Raw genomic sequence first — 19636 nt, 5'->3', positions numbered from 1 at the left:
GGGAGGGCGCTGAGCACCTCGAGTCTCGTCGCCGAGAGCATGCAGAAACCAAGCGCAGGCAGCGGAAGGAGCGTGCGGCAAACCAGTCCCACCCACCCTTTCCTTCAACCACTATCTGTCCCACCTGTGACAGAGACTGTAATTCCCATATTGGACTGTTCAGTCACCTGACAACTCACTTTGAGAGTGGAAGCAAGTCTTCCTCGACTTCGAGGGACTGCCTATGATAATGAATGTTATAACACCAACAATACCATTCCCTCGAAGCTTCGGGTCACTAGTTCACAGTAGGGTTGCGGATTATCGGACAGCCCGTTCAGAGTTTCTAACAGTCGGGAGAAAGGAGAACCACCAATATATGTATTATCAAATAGATGTCAAAATGGGTTCAACTGAACCAACCCGCACCCCCAGTAATGGGAAGAGGCAAGGAACTGCCAATTTGCAATATTTTGGGCAAGGAATTGTGGAATGCAATCTCGCCCAGGATCCCATGTAATAAAAAGGGGAATTTGATTTATTCAGCAACTACGAATCACTCCCGTTGTCTGCAGCCTCTGATCGGTTGCCTCTGCTCTAACTGGGAAGCTGTAAACTGATCAAAGCTCTCAGCTCCCAGCTTCTGTTTTATGTCCCCTGTTCTGCTGCAGACTGCTCGATTATACACAGTGGGCCACTGGCTCATTAGCAACCTTCTCAAAATTATCAATATTATGAATAGCATCTTGAGAATGTGCTGAACTGTGTGGGGGGAACCGCTTTGAACGGGGCTAATGTATTAAACGTCAGGGCTTCTCCAGGACTTTATTTTTAAGCAAAATATTTAACTTGTTCTGTAAACACACCGAGCGTGAGTCATAGTGGAATGAGCATGTTTAACAGTAATGTGACAGTATACTTTTACTGGATGTTCCCGTGTCATCTCTTCTCATCAGCTCACTTTGTAAATACACTGTACTGTAATAGTCCAGACACTGCATCTTTGCAGAAACATGTATTACCCAGTTTACACTGGTAAGCTCGTGCCAGAGGGAATATGGTATGGACTACACTCTGGAGTGAACCTTGCCATTTAAGCACAACTCCCTCCCCATGAAGAAAGACTTGCATTGATATAGCACCTTTTGCCACCTCGGAAACTCACCAAGCGCTTTGCAGCCAACCAAATACGTCAGAAGAGTGGTCACTGTTGCAACACGGCAGCCAACGTGCGCGCAGCCAGTTTCCCGCAAACACCTGTGAACTCATCCTTTTTTGGCGTGGAAGCAAGTCATCCTCGTTTCAAGGGATTGCCTACGATGATGAGACCCAAATCCAAACTCTAACCAAAATTATCCTTCCTGTCATTACGATCCCTAGCCTGACCCACACGCTTCTTAAAGAAAGGCAGAACAAAATAATTTATATAGCGCCTTTCAGGACCTAGGATGTCCCAAAGCGCTTTACAGCCAATGAAGTACTTTTTGAAGTGTGATCACTGTTGTAATGGAGGACAATAATGTGATGTTGTCCTTCCAGAAATTCTCCTTTTTCTATATTACCCGGCCACACTCTCTAAACAAGTGCCTCCCTCAAGAAAAAATATGAACATTTCAAGTGATATGGTTTTCACAGAAAAGTGTTTGGATTAAAATTTTGGGATGGAGAAAAAAGATTGCATCAGTTTTCGTCAAAAGAAAACTTGTATTTATATAGCGCCTTTCATGACCTTGTGATGCCCCAAAGCGCTTTACAGCCAATGAAATACTTTTGGAGTGTAGTCACTGTTGTAATGTGGGAAACGCAGCAGCCAATTTGCACACAGCGAGCTCCCTCAAACAGCAATGTGATAATGACCAGATCATCTGTTTTAGTGATGTTGATCGAGGGATAAATCTTGGCCAGGACACCAATTCAACCCCAATACTCTTCTTCGAAATATTACGATGAGATTTAGCCAAGAGAGCAGATGCAGCCTTAATGTAGCATCTCATCCGAAAGACGGAACCTCCAACAGTGCAGCACTCCCTCAGCACTGCACTGGGAGTGTCGGCCTAGATTTGTTTGTGCTCAAGTCTCTGGAGTAGGATTTGAACCCACAACCTTCTGACTCAGAAATAGGAATGCTACCTACTGAGGCACAGCTGACACAGCCACAATGATATGTGCAGGAAGCACAATCCTCTTCAATGTGAGACTGTCTGATCGATGCCAGCGTGTCCAAAGTGTAACCGGGATCAGTGAGTAGCACTCTCACCTCCTGGGTTAGAAGGTTGTGGGTTCAAGTCCCACTCCAGGGACACTCCCAGTGCAGTGCTGAGGGAGTGTGCACTGTCGGAGGTGCCGTCTTTTGGATGAGACGTTAAACCGAGGCCCCATCTGCCCTCTCAGGTGGACGTAAAAGATCCCATGGCGCTATTTCAAAAAAAGAGCTGGGGAGGTATCTGTAATGTCCTGACCAATATTTATCCCTCAACCATCATCATTATCATCATAGGCAGTCCCTCGGAATCGAGGAAGATTTGCTTCTGCTCTTAACATGAGTTCTTAGGTGGCTGAACAGTCCAATACAAGAGCCACAGTCCCTGTCACAGGTGGGACAGACAGTGGTTGAGGGAAAGGGTGGGTGGGGAGTCTGATTTGCCGCACGCTCCTTCCGCTGCCTGCGCTTGGTTTCTGCATGCTCTCGGCGACGAGACTCGAGGTGCTCAGCGCCCTCCCGGATGCACTTCCTCCACTTAGGGCGGTCTCAGGCCAGGGTCTCCCAGGTGTCGGTGGGGATGTTGCACTTTATCAGGGAGGCTTTGAGGGTGTCCTTGAAACGTTTCCTCTGCCCACCTTTGGCTCGCTTGCCATGAAGGAGTTCCGAGTAGAGCGCTTGCTTTGGTCGCTATCACATTACTGTTTATGGGAGCTTGCTGTGCACATTGGTTGCCGCGTTTCCTATATTACAACAGTGACTACACTCCAAAAAGTACTTCATTGGCTGTAAAGCGCTTTAGGTTGTGACATAGATGCAAATATTTCTGCAAACAATGCCATAGTTACTTTGATGTAAACAGCGGGGGGACTTTAAGAATAAGAAATTCGAAAGGCAGTTTGCTCGATGGCCTGCTGAAGAATATCTTTAATTGGAGTTATGATCTTTTGGAGGGGGGAGCTGCACCATCGATATTCTGCTCGACAACTCCAGTTCCTGCAAAATCCAAGCCAGGTTTTACAGTCTGCAGCAGTAGAACTTGGCAAAGGGAAATGCTGAACACTATTGGATAGGCAACTATGTCTAAGACAGAGCTCTCTCTCTCTCACAATCTTCCCTCTAGTGTTTACAACTCATTCTCTCACAGCCTGGAGTGCAGAGGAGCACAGTTAACCGTACTAAGGATGCTCTGATCTCACAAGAAGACAGTCTTTACAAGAGAGAGAGAGAGATTGATTTTGTTCCCCCATCAAATCATAGACCTCTCCTCCAACCTGGATCTTAAAACTACAACCACGGGACCACCTTCTGCTGTAACGGAAAATAATTAGCACACAGAAGAAAACTTTCCCCCCCTCTCTTTTCCAATTATTATCTTGGCACGGTTACAATTTAGAAGGTGGCAAGACACCGGAGAGGTTAAAGGGCGGTGGCATTCACCTTTCTGCTCACATTTGGACCTGGAGGGATTGCCATTTGAACAGAGGCTTTTCATTATTTGTATTTCTCTCGGTCTGACTCGGAGCCCGGTGGCAGGAGGAGAACCCGATTCAACTTAAACAGGATCTCGGCGCCTGGTTGCTTTTTTCTGGTGGAACCCTCCCTCAACACCCCCCTGTCCCCTCTCCCTCAACACTCCCTTCCCCTCTCCCTCAACACTCCCACCCCTTCCTTTCCCCTCAACTTCCTCCCTTCCCCTCTCCCTCAACTTTCCCCCCCCCCCCCCCACCCCATCCCCTTTTTTTTTACAAAGCCATGGGGGAAAGTCATTGTGGGATTGGAGCGCAGAACTTGTTCCGCGTGTTGCTGCTACCTGCCCTGGCAGCGATCGCCGAGCTCCGGGCATCTCAAGGTAAGAGGGACAGGGAGAGAGAGGAGGACAGGGAGGGAGAGAGAGGAGGACAGGGAGGGAGGGAGGGAGGGAGGGAGGGAGGGAGGGAGAGAGAGAGGGGGACAGGGAGGGAGGGGGACAGGGAGAGAGGGGGACAGGGAGGGAGGGGGACAGGGAGAGAGGGGGACAGGGAGGGAGGGAGGGGGACAGGGAGGCAGGGAGGGAGGGAGGGGGACAGGGAGGCAGGGAGGGAGGGAGGGGGACAGGGAGGAGGGAGGGAGGGGGGAGGGGGAAAGGGAGGGGGACAGGGAGAGAGAGGGACAGGGAGGGAGAGGGAAAGGGAGGGAGAGGGAAAGGGAGGGAGGGAGAGGGAAAGGGAGGGAGGGAGAGGGAAAGGGAGGGAGGGAGGGGGAAAGAGAGGAGGACAGGGAGAGGGAAAAGGAGGGGGACAGGGAGGGAGGGGGAAAGAGAGGGGGGCAGGGAGGGGGAAAGAGGGGGGGGCAGGGGGGAGGGGGAAAGAGAGGGGGGGCAGGGGGGAGGGGGAAAGAGAGGGGGACAGGGAGGGAGGGAGAGAGGGGGACAGGGAGGGAGGGAGAGAGAGGGGGACAGGGAGAGAGGGAGGGAGAGAGGGAGGGAGGGAGAGGGGGACAGAGAGGGAGATAGAGAGGGACAGGGAGGGAGGGAGAGAGAGGGGGACAGGGAGGGAGGGAGAGAGAGGGGGACAGGGAGGGAGGGAAAGAGAGGGGGGACAGGGAGGGAGGGAGGGAGAGGGGGACAGGGAGGGAGGGAGAGAGAGGGGGACAGGGAGGGAGGGAGAGAGAGGGGGACAGGGAGGGAGGGAGAGAGAGAGGGGACAGGGAGGGAGGGAGAGAGAGAGGGGACAGGGAGGGAGGGAGAGAGAGGGGGACAGGGAGGGAGGGAGAGAGAGGGGGACAGGGAGGGAGGGAGAGAGAGGGGGACAGGGAGGGAGGGAGAGAGAGGGGGACATGGAGGGAGAGAGAGGGGGACATGGAGGGAGGGAGAGAGAGGGGGACATGGAGGGAGGGAGAGAGAGGGGGACATGGAGGGAGGGAGAGAGAGGGGGACATGGAGGGAGGGAGAGAGAGGGGGACAGGGAGGGAGAGAGGGGGGGAGAGAGGGAGGGAGATAGAGGGGGACAGGGAGGGAGATAGAGGGGGACAGGGAGGGAGGGAGGGAGAAGGGGACAGGGAGGGAGGGAGGGAGAAGGGGACAGGGAGGGAGGGAGAGAGAGGGGGACAGGGAGGGAGGGAGAGAGAGGGGGACAGGGGGGGGAGAGAGAAGGGGACGGAGAGAGGGAGAGAGAAGGGGACGGAGAGAGGGAGAGAGAAGGGGACGGGGACAGGGAGGGAGGGAGAGAGAGGGGGACGGGGACTTGGAAGGGAGGGAGGGAGAGAGAGGGGGACAGGAAGAGGAGAGAAGAGTGGAAGAGAGAAAGAGGGGAGAGGGCGTCTCGGTGAGTTGGAGAGCCGAGAGACCCCATCACTTAGTTTGCGGTAGTTGCGGGTCGCTGCAGATTGGAGAGGGAGGGTTGCAAACGGATTAGATGGGATATCCAGAACGCGGTGATATTACTATCTAGTTATTTTTGTAAAATGTTTAATTGAAACACACGCATGTTAATGTGATGCAGTGAGCCAGTTGTGTGAAATGGTGTGTGAAATGGTGCATTACTGTGATGCTATTCTGACTTGGTATACAGGTCCCTGGATCTGCCTGCCGCGCTCTTGTGCTAAAAGAGGCTTTTCCAGGACAGTGCCGTGTCCCTCCCTGTGGTGGGGTGGCCGGGTAGGTTGCTCATGGACCCTGAGAGCTGGAGTTGTGTGGAAGGACTTCGTCCGCTGGTTCATTGTAAATCTCCCTTTACCCCTCTCGGATAAATACTTAAGCCTCAACTGTGTTTAAAAATGCTTCCCAGTCATTTATGTTACAGTACTTTGTAACTATTAATGTCACCATCTCCAGCTCTCCAAAAGATGGTCCTCCCCAAAAAGAATTGAGGGTTAATTCCCTTTCTCCACCGATTCACTCACTCTCACTCACGCACACACATACACTGGAGGATGTGTTACTGGGACAGCCCAGAAGAGCGTCGATTGATCGGCCAAGCCGCCTGGATTAAAACAACACCCCCCCAAAAAAAATATTTTTTCCAGTTGCTTTGCAAATGAATCGATCAGCAAAAATAATGTGTCGCATTGGCTTTTTCTCTTTAATGTGTGGGTGTACAATGTGTCACCCCAACCAGTCAGGCACTCGTAGCTCTGCCCGCTGGATCCAGCAGACTTTTAAGCAAAAGAAAACAAGAGCTGCACCTGCTTTTTGGAATAATTTGTGCTCCGCCTGACACGTTATCATGACCCAGACTCTCAATCTGACGGATCAGGAGAGTTGGTGCTGCCTCACTTGATAGATGTGTGCGTGTATGGGGCGGGGGGTGGGGACTTCTGTTGCAAACCTTTGCTGGCAAGGTTGAGCAAGTCCAGTTGAGAAGAATGAGGCAAAAAAGCAAAGGGAGTGTGATGTACTGGGGCAAAGAGTCTGCACACTGCAGGGAGCACACAAGTATACTGAAGATCTTTGAAGGTCCCCTCGCGTCTGCAGAATGCAGCTCATGAAATAAAATTAAGCGCAGATACAGCAGCATTGCACCCGCATAAAGAGGTCCCATTCATATTTTTTGGGAGGCGAATGTGAAATCCCAGGCTTGTCCCACGGAGTGGAGCATTTTTTTTAAAAGTCTGCCTTCTGCCTGCACTGTGACACTGCCAGTGATAGTAATTATATTGGTTGTCAGTTCTGGGAGCTGATCGTGGTTGCTGGGAGAGGGGTGGTGGTGAGTTGTCTGCGGTTACAAGGGAGTCTTAATCGTTTTTTTTTAAAGCCAGGGACCAGCTGGAGGAATTTGGGGGGCGGGGGAGAGAGAGAGCCACTTAGCAGATTCTGGAATGCCCCTCACAGAGATAGTGAGATAGTCAGCATTGCTTGTCCTGGGGCGGTGAGGAGAGTCACATTAAGAGTGGAAAGTCACTGAGTAGCACCTTGGGCACAGAAATCATGCATAAGAAATGTCTTAACCCTCTCTTTCTCCCCCCCCCCCCCCATTTGATAAATTCGCATTGCAAATAACTTATTTTTTATGCATTGAGCCAGGATGTTACAGTTAGCCCACCCCACCTTAACTTGTAGAATTGCGGTCTCTTTTTGATCCTGTATTTAAAAGCTTTGCATGTCATTTTCTTTCCGGTCCCCTCTCCCTGTGGCTATTTCATTCAAGCTCGTTTCCAAAAGTTCGAAATCCGTAAAATAACTGCACAGGGAATAAGTGAAGTCTATTGGAGAGATTCCACTGTTCAAGTTTTCACCAGAAATATGTCACGCATTCTTCGTTAAAATCAGTGCCCCAAATGTCTACAACTAGTAGTTTGACAAAATGTGACATCGTCCCTTTTTTAAAAAAAAATTAACATATAAAAGCATTCATTTTTTTTGTATTATCCCAGTATTTTAAACCTGATACTGTTTTACACAAGTTTATTGTAAACGGTCGAAACCATGGTATAACAATGCTCAACCCGTAGTTTCAAGGCTGAACCGGCTGGGTCTCTCTTCTCTAGAAAAGCGAAGGCTGAGGGGGTGACCTGATAGAGGTCTTTAAAATTATGGAAGGGTTTGAATAGGATAGACGTAGAGAAGATGTTTCCACTTGTGTGGGAGTCCAAAACCACAGGTCATAAATATAAGATAGTCATTAATAAATCCAATGGGGAATTCAGGAGAAATGTCTTCACCCAGAGAGTGGTGAGAATGTGGAACTCGCTGCCACAGGGAGCGGTTGAGGCGAATAGCACAGATGTATTTAAAGGGAAGCTAGATACACGCATGAGGGAGAAAGGAATAGAGGGGTATGCTGATAGGGTGAGATGGAGAGGGGTGGGAGGAGGCTGGTGTGGAGCATAAACACCGGCACGGAGCGGTTGGGCCCAATGGCCTGTTTCTGGGCTGTATATTTGATGTTATATGTAAGATGTACTTGCCCAATGCACAAGTTCTTGATTTCTGTTTGCAATTTTGTGCAGGAGCTTTTTAATTAAAGGCTGGTGATTTGATAGTGAACAAGATCTTCACAAATAGAGGGCAGCACAGAGTGAGGGAGAAGTTAGTGTGTGTGTCTGCATGTGCATGTGCATGTGGGTCTGTGTGGGTGTGTGTTTGCGTGCGTGGGTGTGTGTTTACGGGGGGGGGGGTGTTTGCAGGTATATGTGTGTGCAGGTATTTGCGGGGGGGTGTGTGCAGGTATATGTGTGTGCAGGTATTTGTGGGGGGTGTGTGCAGGTGTTTTCGGGTATATGTGTGTGCAGATATTTGCAGGGGGGTGTGTTTGCGGGTATATGTGTGTGCAGGTGTTTGCGGGGGTGTGTGTGCGCGTGTTTGTGGGGGGGGGTTTGCGGGGGGGTGTGTGCGCGTGTTTGTGGGGGGGGGTTTGCGGGGGGGTGTGTGCGCGTGTTTGCAGGGGGGTGTGTGCGCGTGTTTGCGGGGGGGGGTGTGCGCGTGTTTGCGGGGAGTGTGTTTGCGGGTATATGTGTGTGCAGGTGTTTGCGGGGGGGTGTGTGCAGGTGTTTGCGGGGAGTGTGTTTGCGGGTATATGTGTGTGCAGGTGTTTGTGGGGTGTGTGCGGGTATGTGTGTGTACAGATGCATGTGTATGCAGAGATCTTCCAAGATCCAAACCCTTCCAGCTAAAGCTACAAATTCCCAGTGAGCTTTGTATTCCGAGGGAGGGATGTAGAAAAGTGTGCCCAGCCCTGAAACTGTTGAAATAATGTCACTAAGGATGGTCACGTGGAAATGCCAGACAATGGAGGGATGATTCATTGGATGAAGTTTAAGGTTTCACAGCACATACTAGTATTTCAATTCCCTGAGCTCCTCCTAATGTAATCAAGTGGTGATCCGATCATTTCACAGAGGATTTACAAAAGAATATAACCTCATGGAGAAGGATGAAATGATGTCATTCGATTGGGAATATTTAAAAATGTATTTACACATAACAGATATTAGAGCTGGGAGGCGAAAAAAACATTTGCCCTGACTGGCTATCAGAAGCTATCTAGCTCTCCTGCCATGTGTATCTAAAAGGAGCATTTTGAATGTTGATTCCTCAGAGCGAGTTTGGCCATTATTCTCCCTGGATTTTCAATAGATTAGCAGAGTATAATGTTAGCTTTTTTATACATGATACGTCTGACCCCAGTGGCAGTAACAAACTCTTCATAGAATTGTACAGCACAAAAGAAGGCCATTCAGCCCATCGTGCCTGTGCCAGCTCTTTGAAAGAGCGATCCAGTTAGTCCCATTCCCCCCTGCTCTTTCCCCACACACGCACATGCGCTTACACATACACGCACACACGTACACACGTACACGTACATGTACACGTACACGTAAACATGCACATACGCATACACGCATGCACACACGTACGCACAAACACACACTTGCACAGACGCACACATACACGCGCAAGCGCACATGCCCACACATACACATACACGCAGACACCCGCACGCGCGCACACATACGCACGCACACACATACACACACAGACATACACACTCTCCCCCACACACGCATGCATGCGCTCTCCCCCCACACATACACGCACGCGCGCACATGCACATCCATACACACACACACACACACCGCACACACCCACGTATATTTCAGTTACACTTATTAATCAGGGTTTATTTTTGGCCACCCTTGTGTTGGCACCTTAGGCTCACGTTGCACTACAGCAATGCCTGGCATGTTGATCAAACATGCCCCTTTGCCCCTTGCCGCAGCTCATGCTCTCATACGACTGACCTTAGCGTAGGGTCACGGCAAATCTTGCCCTTCACTATTAACAGTCTGTGCACGCTGAATGAAGACGACTTGGGACTTTTAATTCCAAGTTTTACAGCTGTGATATGTCTCCCTATATATATATTTTTCCGAGGTAGAAGCTGTGTGGCCACTTCACATGTTGCTTGACTGGTTTGTAAATTAATTAAGCAGATCTTAAAATCGCTTTTTTTTTGTAGACGGTTAAACCTGATGCTTCTGAATTTCTAAGCATTGATCATATCTCTGAACAACAACAACTTGTATTTATATAGCGCCTTTAATGTAGTGAAACGTCCTAAGGTGCTTCACAGGAGTGTTATGAGATCAAGAATTTGACACCGAGCTGCATAAGGAGAAATTAACGCAGGTGGACCAAATGCTTGGTCAAAGAGGTAGGTTTTAAGGAGCATCTTGAAGGAGGAAAGGGAGGTTTAGGCAGGGAGTTCCAGAGCTTGAGGCCCAAGCAACAGAAGGCACGGCCACCAATGGTGGAGCGATTATAATCAGGGATGCTCAAGAGGGCAGAATTAGAGGAGCGTAGACATCTCGGGGGGTTGTAGGGCTGGAGGAGATTAGAGATAAGGAGGGGCGAGGCCATGGAGGGATTTGAAAACAGTGATGAGCATTTTGAAATCGAGGCGTTGCTTAACCGGGAGCCAATATAGATCATGTGAAAGGGGACTGTCCCTTTAATTCTGACCACTGAGATTCTTCGGGCTCTAGGGACTTAATCAGGCTAATGATAGTGTCACAGAAGACAAGGGAGGGGTGGGAATCATTTGTGATTGATGAATCAGAACCCTATTGATTATTAAATTCTTAATCAAATAATCATTGTCAGGATGCTGGTTTTACAGAAATCTGGCTAATTCAAGGAGACGGCTGACAGTAAGTAGTGTGCTTAATGGTCTGTGATAACACAGATCCATTGGCTAGTCCCAGAGAGCAAGAGGCGAAGGAATGGGTCGCACTAAATCATTTGTTTAAAACATAGTCGCCCCCTTCCTTTTGATAGCAGGCATGACCAATACCCCCCCATCCCCATTCATCATCGTGAAATATTCTGGAGAGCATGTGTGCATTTCCCAGCTCACCGCCAGGTGATAGCAACCCTGTGCGAAAGAATGAAAGTTAATTAAAAACCAGAAGGCCCGAGCCCTCAATGTCTAGCTGTGCTTTCACACGGCCGCTTACTCACCATCAAGTGGATGGTATTATCTTGCTTCATTGTTCCAAGTCCATTAGCTGAGGCCTGTTTAGATAGCAAGCCATGATATTTCGGTTAAGTGCATTTAAAGCAAGGCTTTGGTGCAGCTGGACTGAGCGAGTGCTTTACTGATCTGTTTAAGATCACAGGAAGAGACCTCTGGGATCCTTGAGCCCTTTGTGGCTCAGCGGGGGTGGGGGGGGGGGAGGGAGGGAGATGGGGGTGTGGGGGGAGGGAGATTGGGGGGGGGTGAGGGAGGGAGATGGGGGTGGGAGATTGGGGGGGGGTGAGGGAGGGAGATGGGGGTGTGGGGGGAGGGAGATTGGGGGGGGTGAGGGAGGGAGATGGGGGAGGGACATTGGGGGGGGTGAGGGAGGGAGATGGGGGTGTGGGGGGAGGGAGATGGGGGAGGGAGATTGGGGGGGGTGAGGGAGGGAGATGGGGGTGTGGGGGGAGGGAGATTGGGGGGGTGAGGGAGGGAGATGGGGGTGTGGGGGGAGGGAGATTGGGGGGGGGTGGTGAGGGAGGGAGATGGGGGTGTGGGGGGAGGGAGATTGCGGGGGGGGTGAGGGAGGGAGATGGTGGGGGGTGTGGGGGGAGACGTTGAGGGGGTGGGGGGAGTTAATCCAACCATTTCTCTGGCACTTGAAGCTGGCGAGTGTATTGCTCCACCACACGACCCAGGGCCAAAGACCATGGCTGAACATTCACATACTGCGTTATCTCTGACTGTTGCACCTCCATAATTGTTGCTTTTATGCCGCCCTCTTTTGTTTTTTCTTCCCGTCCCCCTGTTCTTCCTGGTCGCTCTACGATGCTCCCCATGGGCAGCTGAGACAGAGTGGGAGCCATTTTAACCTCGAGGAAACTGAAGGGGGTCAGGTGCAACCCTGGTTTTCCCGCCCTGCCCGATAGGTAATATTAGGAGGGGGCGGGGGGGTGGGGTGGGTGAAAGACAGGAGTTCCGCCCAATTCCTGTGGGATTCCCGCCCGGAGAGACAGGTTAAAATTGCCCTCCTCTGTGTCGGCAGCTGCACCCCTCCAGCTCCCCCCGCTCCCCGCTTCCTCGGCCAAAGTAGCTCTGAAACTGACCCCACTGAGCGGTGCACAGAAGTCGTCCAGTGATGACCCTTGCTTTGTCTAACACCTACTTTTCACCTACTGGAGAATCCTCTGTCCACTGGCCAGCAATTCCTAATGGTGCAAAGGCTGAGATTGAAAACACCCACCATAGCAGCTTCAGAAAGGTGCCCCCCCCCCCTTTCCACAGGGTCCCCCTACATTGCTTCACCGCTCCCCCACCCCCCCCCCCTTCCTTTGCAAACACTCACTTTACAATTGGGTTGCCAACCCTCTGGGATTGTGCTGGAATCTCTAGGGCATCATCTCCGAGACACTGCTGTGAGCAACATAAGAAATAGGAGCAGGAGTCGGCCATTCGGCCCCTCGAGCCTGCTCCGCCATTCAATAAGATCGTGGCTGACCTGATCCTGGCCTCAACTCCACTTTCCTGCCCGCTCCCCATAACCCTTTACTTCCTTATCTTTCAAAAATCTGTCTATCTCCACCTTAAATATACTCAATGACCCAGCCTCCACAGCTCTCGGACAGAGAGATGCCAAAGATTTACAACCCTCAGAAGAAATTCCTCCTCATCTCCATCTTAAATGGGCGACCCCTCATTCTGAAACTATGCCTCCTAGTTTTAGATTCCCCCATGAGGGGAAACATCCTCTCTGCATCCACCCTGTCAATCCCCCTCAGAATCTTTTATGTTTCAATAAGATCACCTCTCATTCTTCTAAACACCCAAAGAGTATAGGCCCAGGGAGAACAGACAGGAGAAAAATAAATCGAAGCGGCATTAAACAAAGTTGAGGATTCTTTTTTCATTTACTTAGAACACTATAATCTACTAGTTCAAAAATGATTTGAGATGGGTGGGGGGGAAAGCTGTTTGATTGGACGGGGCAGTGGTGGTCACATGTCACGAGATGAAACCTCCAGGAATATGTCCAACCAGGATTGGCAACTTGAAAAAGTGAGAATTGAATATCCTCTGTATATAATTTTTAAAACTTATAAGGGCCTTAACACACCCATCCCTCTCCCTGTCAGCCACCAGCACCACTAACGTCCCTCCATGCTGTCTTTAATCGTGAACAAGATTGTAGTGTGGTTTGCCTCTACCACGACTAAACATGAAACTACACTTCGGTGTTACAAAAGAAAGACTTGCATTTATATAGAGCCCTTTGAGACACATGGACATATCAAAGCGCTTTACGGCCAACAAAGTACTTTTGGAAGTGTAGTCACTATTGCAATGTAATGTGGGAAAACCCCACAGACGGTTTATGCACAGCAAGCACCCACAAACAGCAATGTGATAATGACCGGATAATCTGTTTTTGTTCTGTTGAATGAGGGATAAATATTGGCCCCAGGACACCGGGGATAACTCCCCTGCTCTTCTTCGAAATAGTGACCATGGGATCTTTTTTGTCCACCCGAGAGGGCAGACAGGGCCTCGGTTTGACGGCACCTCCGACAGTGCAGCGCTCCCTCAGCACTGCACTGGGAGCGTCCGCCGAGATTTTTGTGCTCAAGTCCCTGGGACTAGGTAGAGGTTGGATTGACACCCAGCTGCTTTCTAGTGAAACATGCAAGTGCTTGCAATATCTCTGACAATTTCTTCTGAGTGAAGTTGAATTTTTCTTGCAGAAGCTTGTGGTTGTTGCTAGTGCAGCCTGCATGTCAGTAGTGATGGGAATAGTGGGACTGATCATTAAAATTACAAAAATGACATACTGAGGAGGTGAGGGGGAAGCGGGGGGAATGTGCTGAGATGCTGCGATCATTGTTGGAAGTACTGACTGAGGTTAGCCAATGCAGTTTCCTTATTGGCATATCTCTCTCTTTCTCTCTCTCTCTCTCTCTCTCAAAAATGCTTTTCAACAGACTGTAACCGATTGGTGTCTCCCGTCCCACATTCCCTTCATTAACCCACACATGGCTCACGTCCTTTCTCCACATGAGTTAGATGGAGCGAGACTCCAGTAGGGAATATATGATAACATTTCAGTGCCCGTCACTGAACCGGCAGGTCGGCATTTTATTTTAAACTGGAGCAAAAAATGGAAGAGACAAATTAAAAGGTACAAAACACTTAGAAGCTTCCATTGCATTCACAATTTGCACAACAGTAAAGAAAGTATCTGTGGGGGGGTGGGGGAGGGGGGGAGGTTGTGGAGAGAAGGCAAGGGATTCATATTTCTATCAGTCCATTTTTTTGAATCTGTCTATCTATCTCTGAATTCCTCTCTTTATCTCTGTCTCTGAATCCCTCTCTCCATGAACCCTTCCCTCTATCTATGAATCTCTCTCTCTACCTCGATCTCTGTCTACGAACCCCCCTCTCTTATCTCTAACTCTCTATCTACGAATCCCTCTCTATATCTCTGTCTCCAAATCTCTCACTATCTCTCGATCTTACGAATCCCTCTCTCTATCTATCTCCGAATCCCTCTCTCTCTCTCTCTACAAAACCCTCTCTTATTTCTCTGACTCCAAATCTCTCTCTATCTCTATCTCTGAATCCCTCTCTCTATCTACTAATCCCTCTCTATCTCTGAATCCCCCTCTCGCTCTATCTATCTCTCTATCTACTAATCCCTCTCTATCTCCGAATCCCTTTCACTCTCTATTTACTAACCCCTCTCTCTATCTCTCTATCTGAATTCCTCTATCTATTTACTAACCCCTCTCTCTATCTCTGAACCCCTGTATCTCTGCCTTTGAATCCTTCTCTCTTTATGAATTGCTATCTCTATTTCTCATCGATAGATAAGAATAGTGCTCAGTTATTTTTTTTTACAGCTTGTTTTTGGGAGGTTGTGAGAGTTAAGGAAAATAATTTCCTTTGTGTCCTTGTTTTAAAAAAAGAGCAGGAACCAGCGAAGGCTCATTCTTTGCGAGATAGAATCCATTCTGTTTAACTCAATGCCGCCCATTATCAAGCCTAGTTTGGCACTGAGAAATGAAACATTCAAATGAAATGAATGGAAAGACACGCAACGTCTGCTATTATGCAAGCTGTCAGTAACAATGAATTGAATGATACTGAAGCTAAAAACAGTAGACAGGTATTTTACAGGAGATTTGTAGGAATGACTTGTGAAGTTTAGAAATGAATATATGAGTGTCAGGTGGCTCTGTCAATTGATAGTCAGGATTGAAAGGCCCAGGGTTTGTATTCATCAGAATTCACTCAGTCTTTTGTCTTTCTGAGGTAGATACAATGAGTATTATATCTTAAGATGTGGCGAGAAATCAGGATACAGTGCTCAGAGCTTGCCATTTTGTCACAGTATTTAACTCCAGGCACTGCTCGCTGTTAATAATGAAAACCGGATCAGCAGTGCGTTACCCTGGAGATTTGTGTCTAATGGAGACCCCGTTGCCTTGCCTCTGTTGTCACTCCTGGCCTCCAGTGCACCAGCGCAGTCTTCGGTCCCCTCAGGAAGCGAGTGTTTGAAGACCAGTGCCTCAAATCTGCCACCAAGCTCATGGTCTACAGGGCTGTAGTGATACCTGCCCTCCTGTATGGCTCAGAGACATGGACCATGTACAGTAGACACCTCAAAGCGTTGGAGAAATACCACCAGCGTTGCCTCTGCAAGATCCTACAAATCCCCTGGGAGGATAGACGCACCAACGGCAGTGTTCTCGATCAGGCCAACATCCCCAGCATCGAAGCACTGACCACAATTGACCAGCTCCGTTGGACGGGCCACATCGTCCACATGCCCGACATGAGACTCCCAAAGCAAGCGCTCTACTCGGAACTCCTACACAGCAAGCCAGCCCAAGGTGGGCAGAGGAAACGTTTCAAGGACACCCTCAAAGCCTCCCTGATAAAGTGCAATATTCCCACCGACACCTGGGAGTCCTTGGCCAAAGACCGCTCTAAGTGGAGGAAGAATATCTGGGAGGGCGTAAAGCACCTCGAGTCTCGTTGCCGAGAGCATGCAGAAATCAGGTGCAGACTGCCTTTTGGCTAAGATCATGCGTAACTGACCTGACAGGGGAGTAACCACCATAACCCCAAGGTGGTTCTCCCTGGATCAGGAAGGTATATGCTTGCTTTTTTGGAAATAGGAGGTGGGTGGGGTGGCTTGACCCATCCACCTCCACGGAGGTGTGTGGGGGACCTGACCCATCCACCTCCATGGCACGAACCTGGTATTGCAGTACTTCCAGGAACGGTGCAGTGGCTCTAGGCCTTTTGGCTAAGAGCATTGGCGCAGAGTGATCCTTGATGTGTGCGAGGTGACCTCTGGCGTTTGTGATTTGACAAAGAATTGGAACGATTGGCTACGAATTTTAAAAAAAAATGCAGAAATCAGGTGCAGACAGCGGAAGGAGCGTGCGGCAAACCAGACTCCCCACCCACCCTTTCCTTCAACCACTGTCTGTCCCACCTGTGACAGACTGTAATTCGTGTATTGGACTGTTCAGTCACCTGAGAACTCAGTTTGAGTGGAAGCAAGTCTTCCTCAATTTCGAGGGACTGCCTATGATGATGATGACCCTACGTAAACTAGAGGTGATCCAAAACTTGGCAGCCCGTGTCCTAACTCGCACCAAGTCCCGCTCACCCATCACCCCTGTGCTCACTGACCTACATTGGCTCCCGGTTAAGCAACGCCTCGATTTCAAAAGTCTCATCCTTGTTCACAAATCCCTCCATGGCCTCGCCCCTCCCTATCTCTGTAATCTCCTCGAGCCCCACAACCCCTCAGAGATGTCTGCGCTCCTCTAATTCTGCCCTCTTGAGCATCCCTGATTGTAATCGCTCCACCATCGGTGGCCGTACCTTCAGCTGCCTGGGCCCCAAGCTCTGGAACTCCCTCCCTAAACCTCTCCGCCTCTCTACCTCTCTTCCCTCCTTCAAGACGCTCCTTAAAACCGACCTCTTTGCTTTTGGTCACCTAAGCTAATTTCTCCTTATGCGGCTCGGTGTCAAATTCTTTATCTCATAGTACTCCTGTGAAGTGCCTTGGAACGTTTCACTATTTTAAAGGCGCTATATAAATACAATTTGTTGTTGTGGAGAGACTGGAGAAGCTCTAGGCAATGTCCCCCTTAAGCTGCAGTGCTTCCTGCACAGTCTACCTCCACCAATGCGCGGCCCATTCAAATTTCCCCGCATAGTATGAGAACAGATTGTTTTGGTTGGGGTTGTTTTCTTTGGAACAGAGGAGGCTGAGGGGAGACTTTATTGAGGTGTATAAAAGTATGAGGGGCCTAGATAGAGTGGATAGGAAGGACTTATTTCCCTTAGCAGAGGGGGCAACCAGGGGGCATGGATTTAAAGTAATTGGTAATAACAACTTATATAGCGCCTTTAACGTAGTAAAACATCCCAAGGCGCTTCACAGGAGTGTTACAGTCAAACAGATAAATTTGACACCGAGCCACAGAGGAAATTAAGGCAGATGATCAAAAGTTTGTTTAGAGGTCGGTTTTAAGGAGCGTCTTAAAAGCGGAAAGAGAGCTAGAGGTATGGAGTACAGGGAGGGAGTTCCAGAGCTTGGGGCCCAGGTAGCTGAAGGCACGGCCACCAACGGTTGAGCGATTATAATCAGGGATGCTCAAGAGGGTAGAATTAGAGGAGCGCGGATATCTCCGGGGCGGGCGGGGAGGAGTGGGGGCGGGGGTTGTGAGGCTGGAGGAGATTACAGAGATAGGGAGGGGCAAGTCCATGGAGGGATTGGTAAACAAGGATGAGAATTTTGAAATCGAGGCGTTGTTTACAAATCCCTCCACGGGAGCCAATGTAGGTTAGCGAGCACAGGGGCTGATGGGTAATCATTGGTAGAAGGTTTAGAGGGGATTTGAGGGGAAATTTCTTCACCCAGAGGGTGGTGGGGGTCTGGAACTCACTGCCTGAAAGGGTAGTAGAGGCTGAAACCCTCACCACATTTAAAAAGTACTTGGATGTGCACTTGAAGTGCCGTAACCTCCAGGGCTACGGACCAAGAGCTGGAAAGTGGGATTAGGCTGGATAGCTCTTGGTCGGCACAGACACGATGGGCCTTCCATGTTGTAAATTTCTATGATTCTATGATTCCATTTACAGTGTAAAAGCCAGGTAAGCAGCCAGTGAGGGGCCTTGCAGTTGACTGAGCAGTTTAGCAGTAACATTGGCTCTGGGACTGTTCTCCTTTCGAGCAGAGAAAGTTAAGGGGAGATTTAATAGAGGCATTCGAAATCATGAAGAGTTGTTGATTGAGTAAATAAGGAGAAACTGTTTTCAGTGGCAGGAGAGTTGGTGACCAGAGGGCACGGATTTAAGGTCATTGGCAAAAGAACCAGAGCGAAGACGAGAGATTTTATTTTACGCAGCGAGCTGTTGTGATCGGGAACGCGCTGCCTGAAAGGGTGGTGGGAGCAGATTGAATCGTAACTTCCAATAGGGAATTGGATAGATACTTGAAAAGGAAGCATTTGAAGGTCTAAGACAGAAAGAGCAGGGGGAGTGGGACTAGCTCTTTAAAAAGCCTGCCTTGGCACGATGGATCACGTGCCCGCTGCCATCGGTGGCCGTGTCTCCAGCTGCCTCGGACCCAAGCTCTGGAATTCCCTTCCTAAACCTCTCCGCCTCTCTCTCCCTCTTTCCTCCTTTTAAGATGGTCCTTAAAACCTGCCATTTTGGCACCTGATTTCCATGAGTCTCCTAGAATTAAGGCCGACACCCTGCAGATTCAAAAAGTAAGGGTCCGAAATTCGTTACCGCCCGCTTTGAGGCGGTGATTGCCCCGGGGCGTTACCTTTAGCGCCGGGCGATGTCTGCCGCCTCAAAGTGGGATATTCGGTTGTAGCTCCCCAAGAGGTCAGCAGAGCGCTAAGGGAAACGTTGCACACTCCTCTTTGGGCGCTAACGGAGTGATAGCGCAGGAGGCCCACTCAATTTGTTTGGCGCTTGGATGTCAGCATCCCAATGCCTGAAGATGGGGAAAAAAAAGCTTGCCGAAAATTTCATTTGAACCTCACTCACACTTCCCCTACTACTGCAATAAATAAATAAAAGTTGAAACACTTAAATTTCTGCCCTTACCTTTCACTGTGGATGATATCGCTGGGCCGACTGCTTTCCCCGGCTGGTCTCGGCGCTGGGCGCTACCGCAGGCAAGAGAGTGAATTTAGCAAATGCGGGGCTACGGGGGCGTTGCTCACTCGATGACATCACCCAGTGGGCGGGGCTAGTGAACGCAGCGCAAACTGTCGGCGCTGCCGCTACACCGTCACTGACGTTCACGGTGCGGACAGCACGGCGCTCGGGCGGGAGGTGCTTAGCGCCCTCTCTCTGGCGCTAATGGCCGGCGCTAAACAGCCGAATTTCTCGCCCTAATTGTTTCATCACCGCGAGTCCTCAGTAATTTCAGGTTTCCGTTATCGCTGCACTTTCCAGCAAACACCGTTTGTGCATCAACAGCACTGAAACC

At 49.7% G+C, this 19636-nt stretch overlaps 1 protein-coding gene across 2 annotated transcripts in view; it reads left to right on the top strand.

Annotated features, from left to right (window-relative positions):
• Positions 1 to 3336: 3336 nt before the first annotated feature.
• The window catches only part of LOC139235027 (netrin receptor UNC5C-like), a 502551-nt gene continuing 486251 nt past the window's right edge, over positions 3337 to 19636 (top strand). For both annotated transcript variants that reach the window (XM_070866133.1, XM_070866124.1), the window contains exon 1: positions 3337 to 4031. In XM_070866133.1, the coding sequence (XP_070722234.1) occupies positions 3935 to 4031 (97 nt within the window). In that variant the 5' untranslated portion in view covers positions 3337 to 3934. The remainder of the gene's footprint in view (positions 4032 to 19636) is intronic.

This window comes from Pristiophorus japonicus, chromosome 2 (genome assembly GCF_044704955.1).
Source record: "Pristiophorus japonicus isolate sPriJap1 chromosome 2, sPriJap1.hap1, whole genome shotgun sequence".
Classification (NCBI taxonomy): Eukaryota; Metazoa; Chordata; class Chondrichthyes; family Pristiophoridae; genus Pristiophorus; species Pristiophorus japonicus.
The sequence above is the reverse complement of the archived record's forward strand: the minus strand, read 5'-3'. Positions and strand labels throughout refer to the sequence as shown.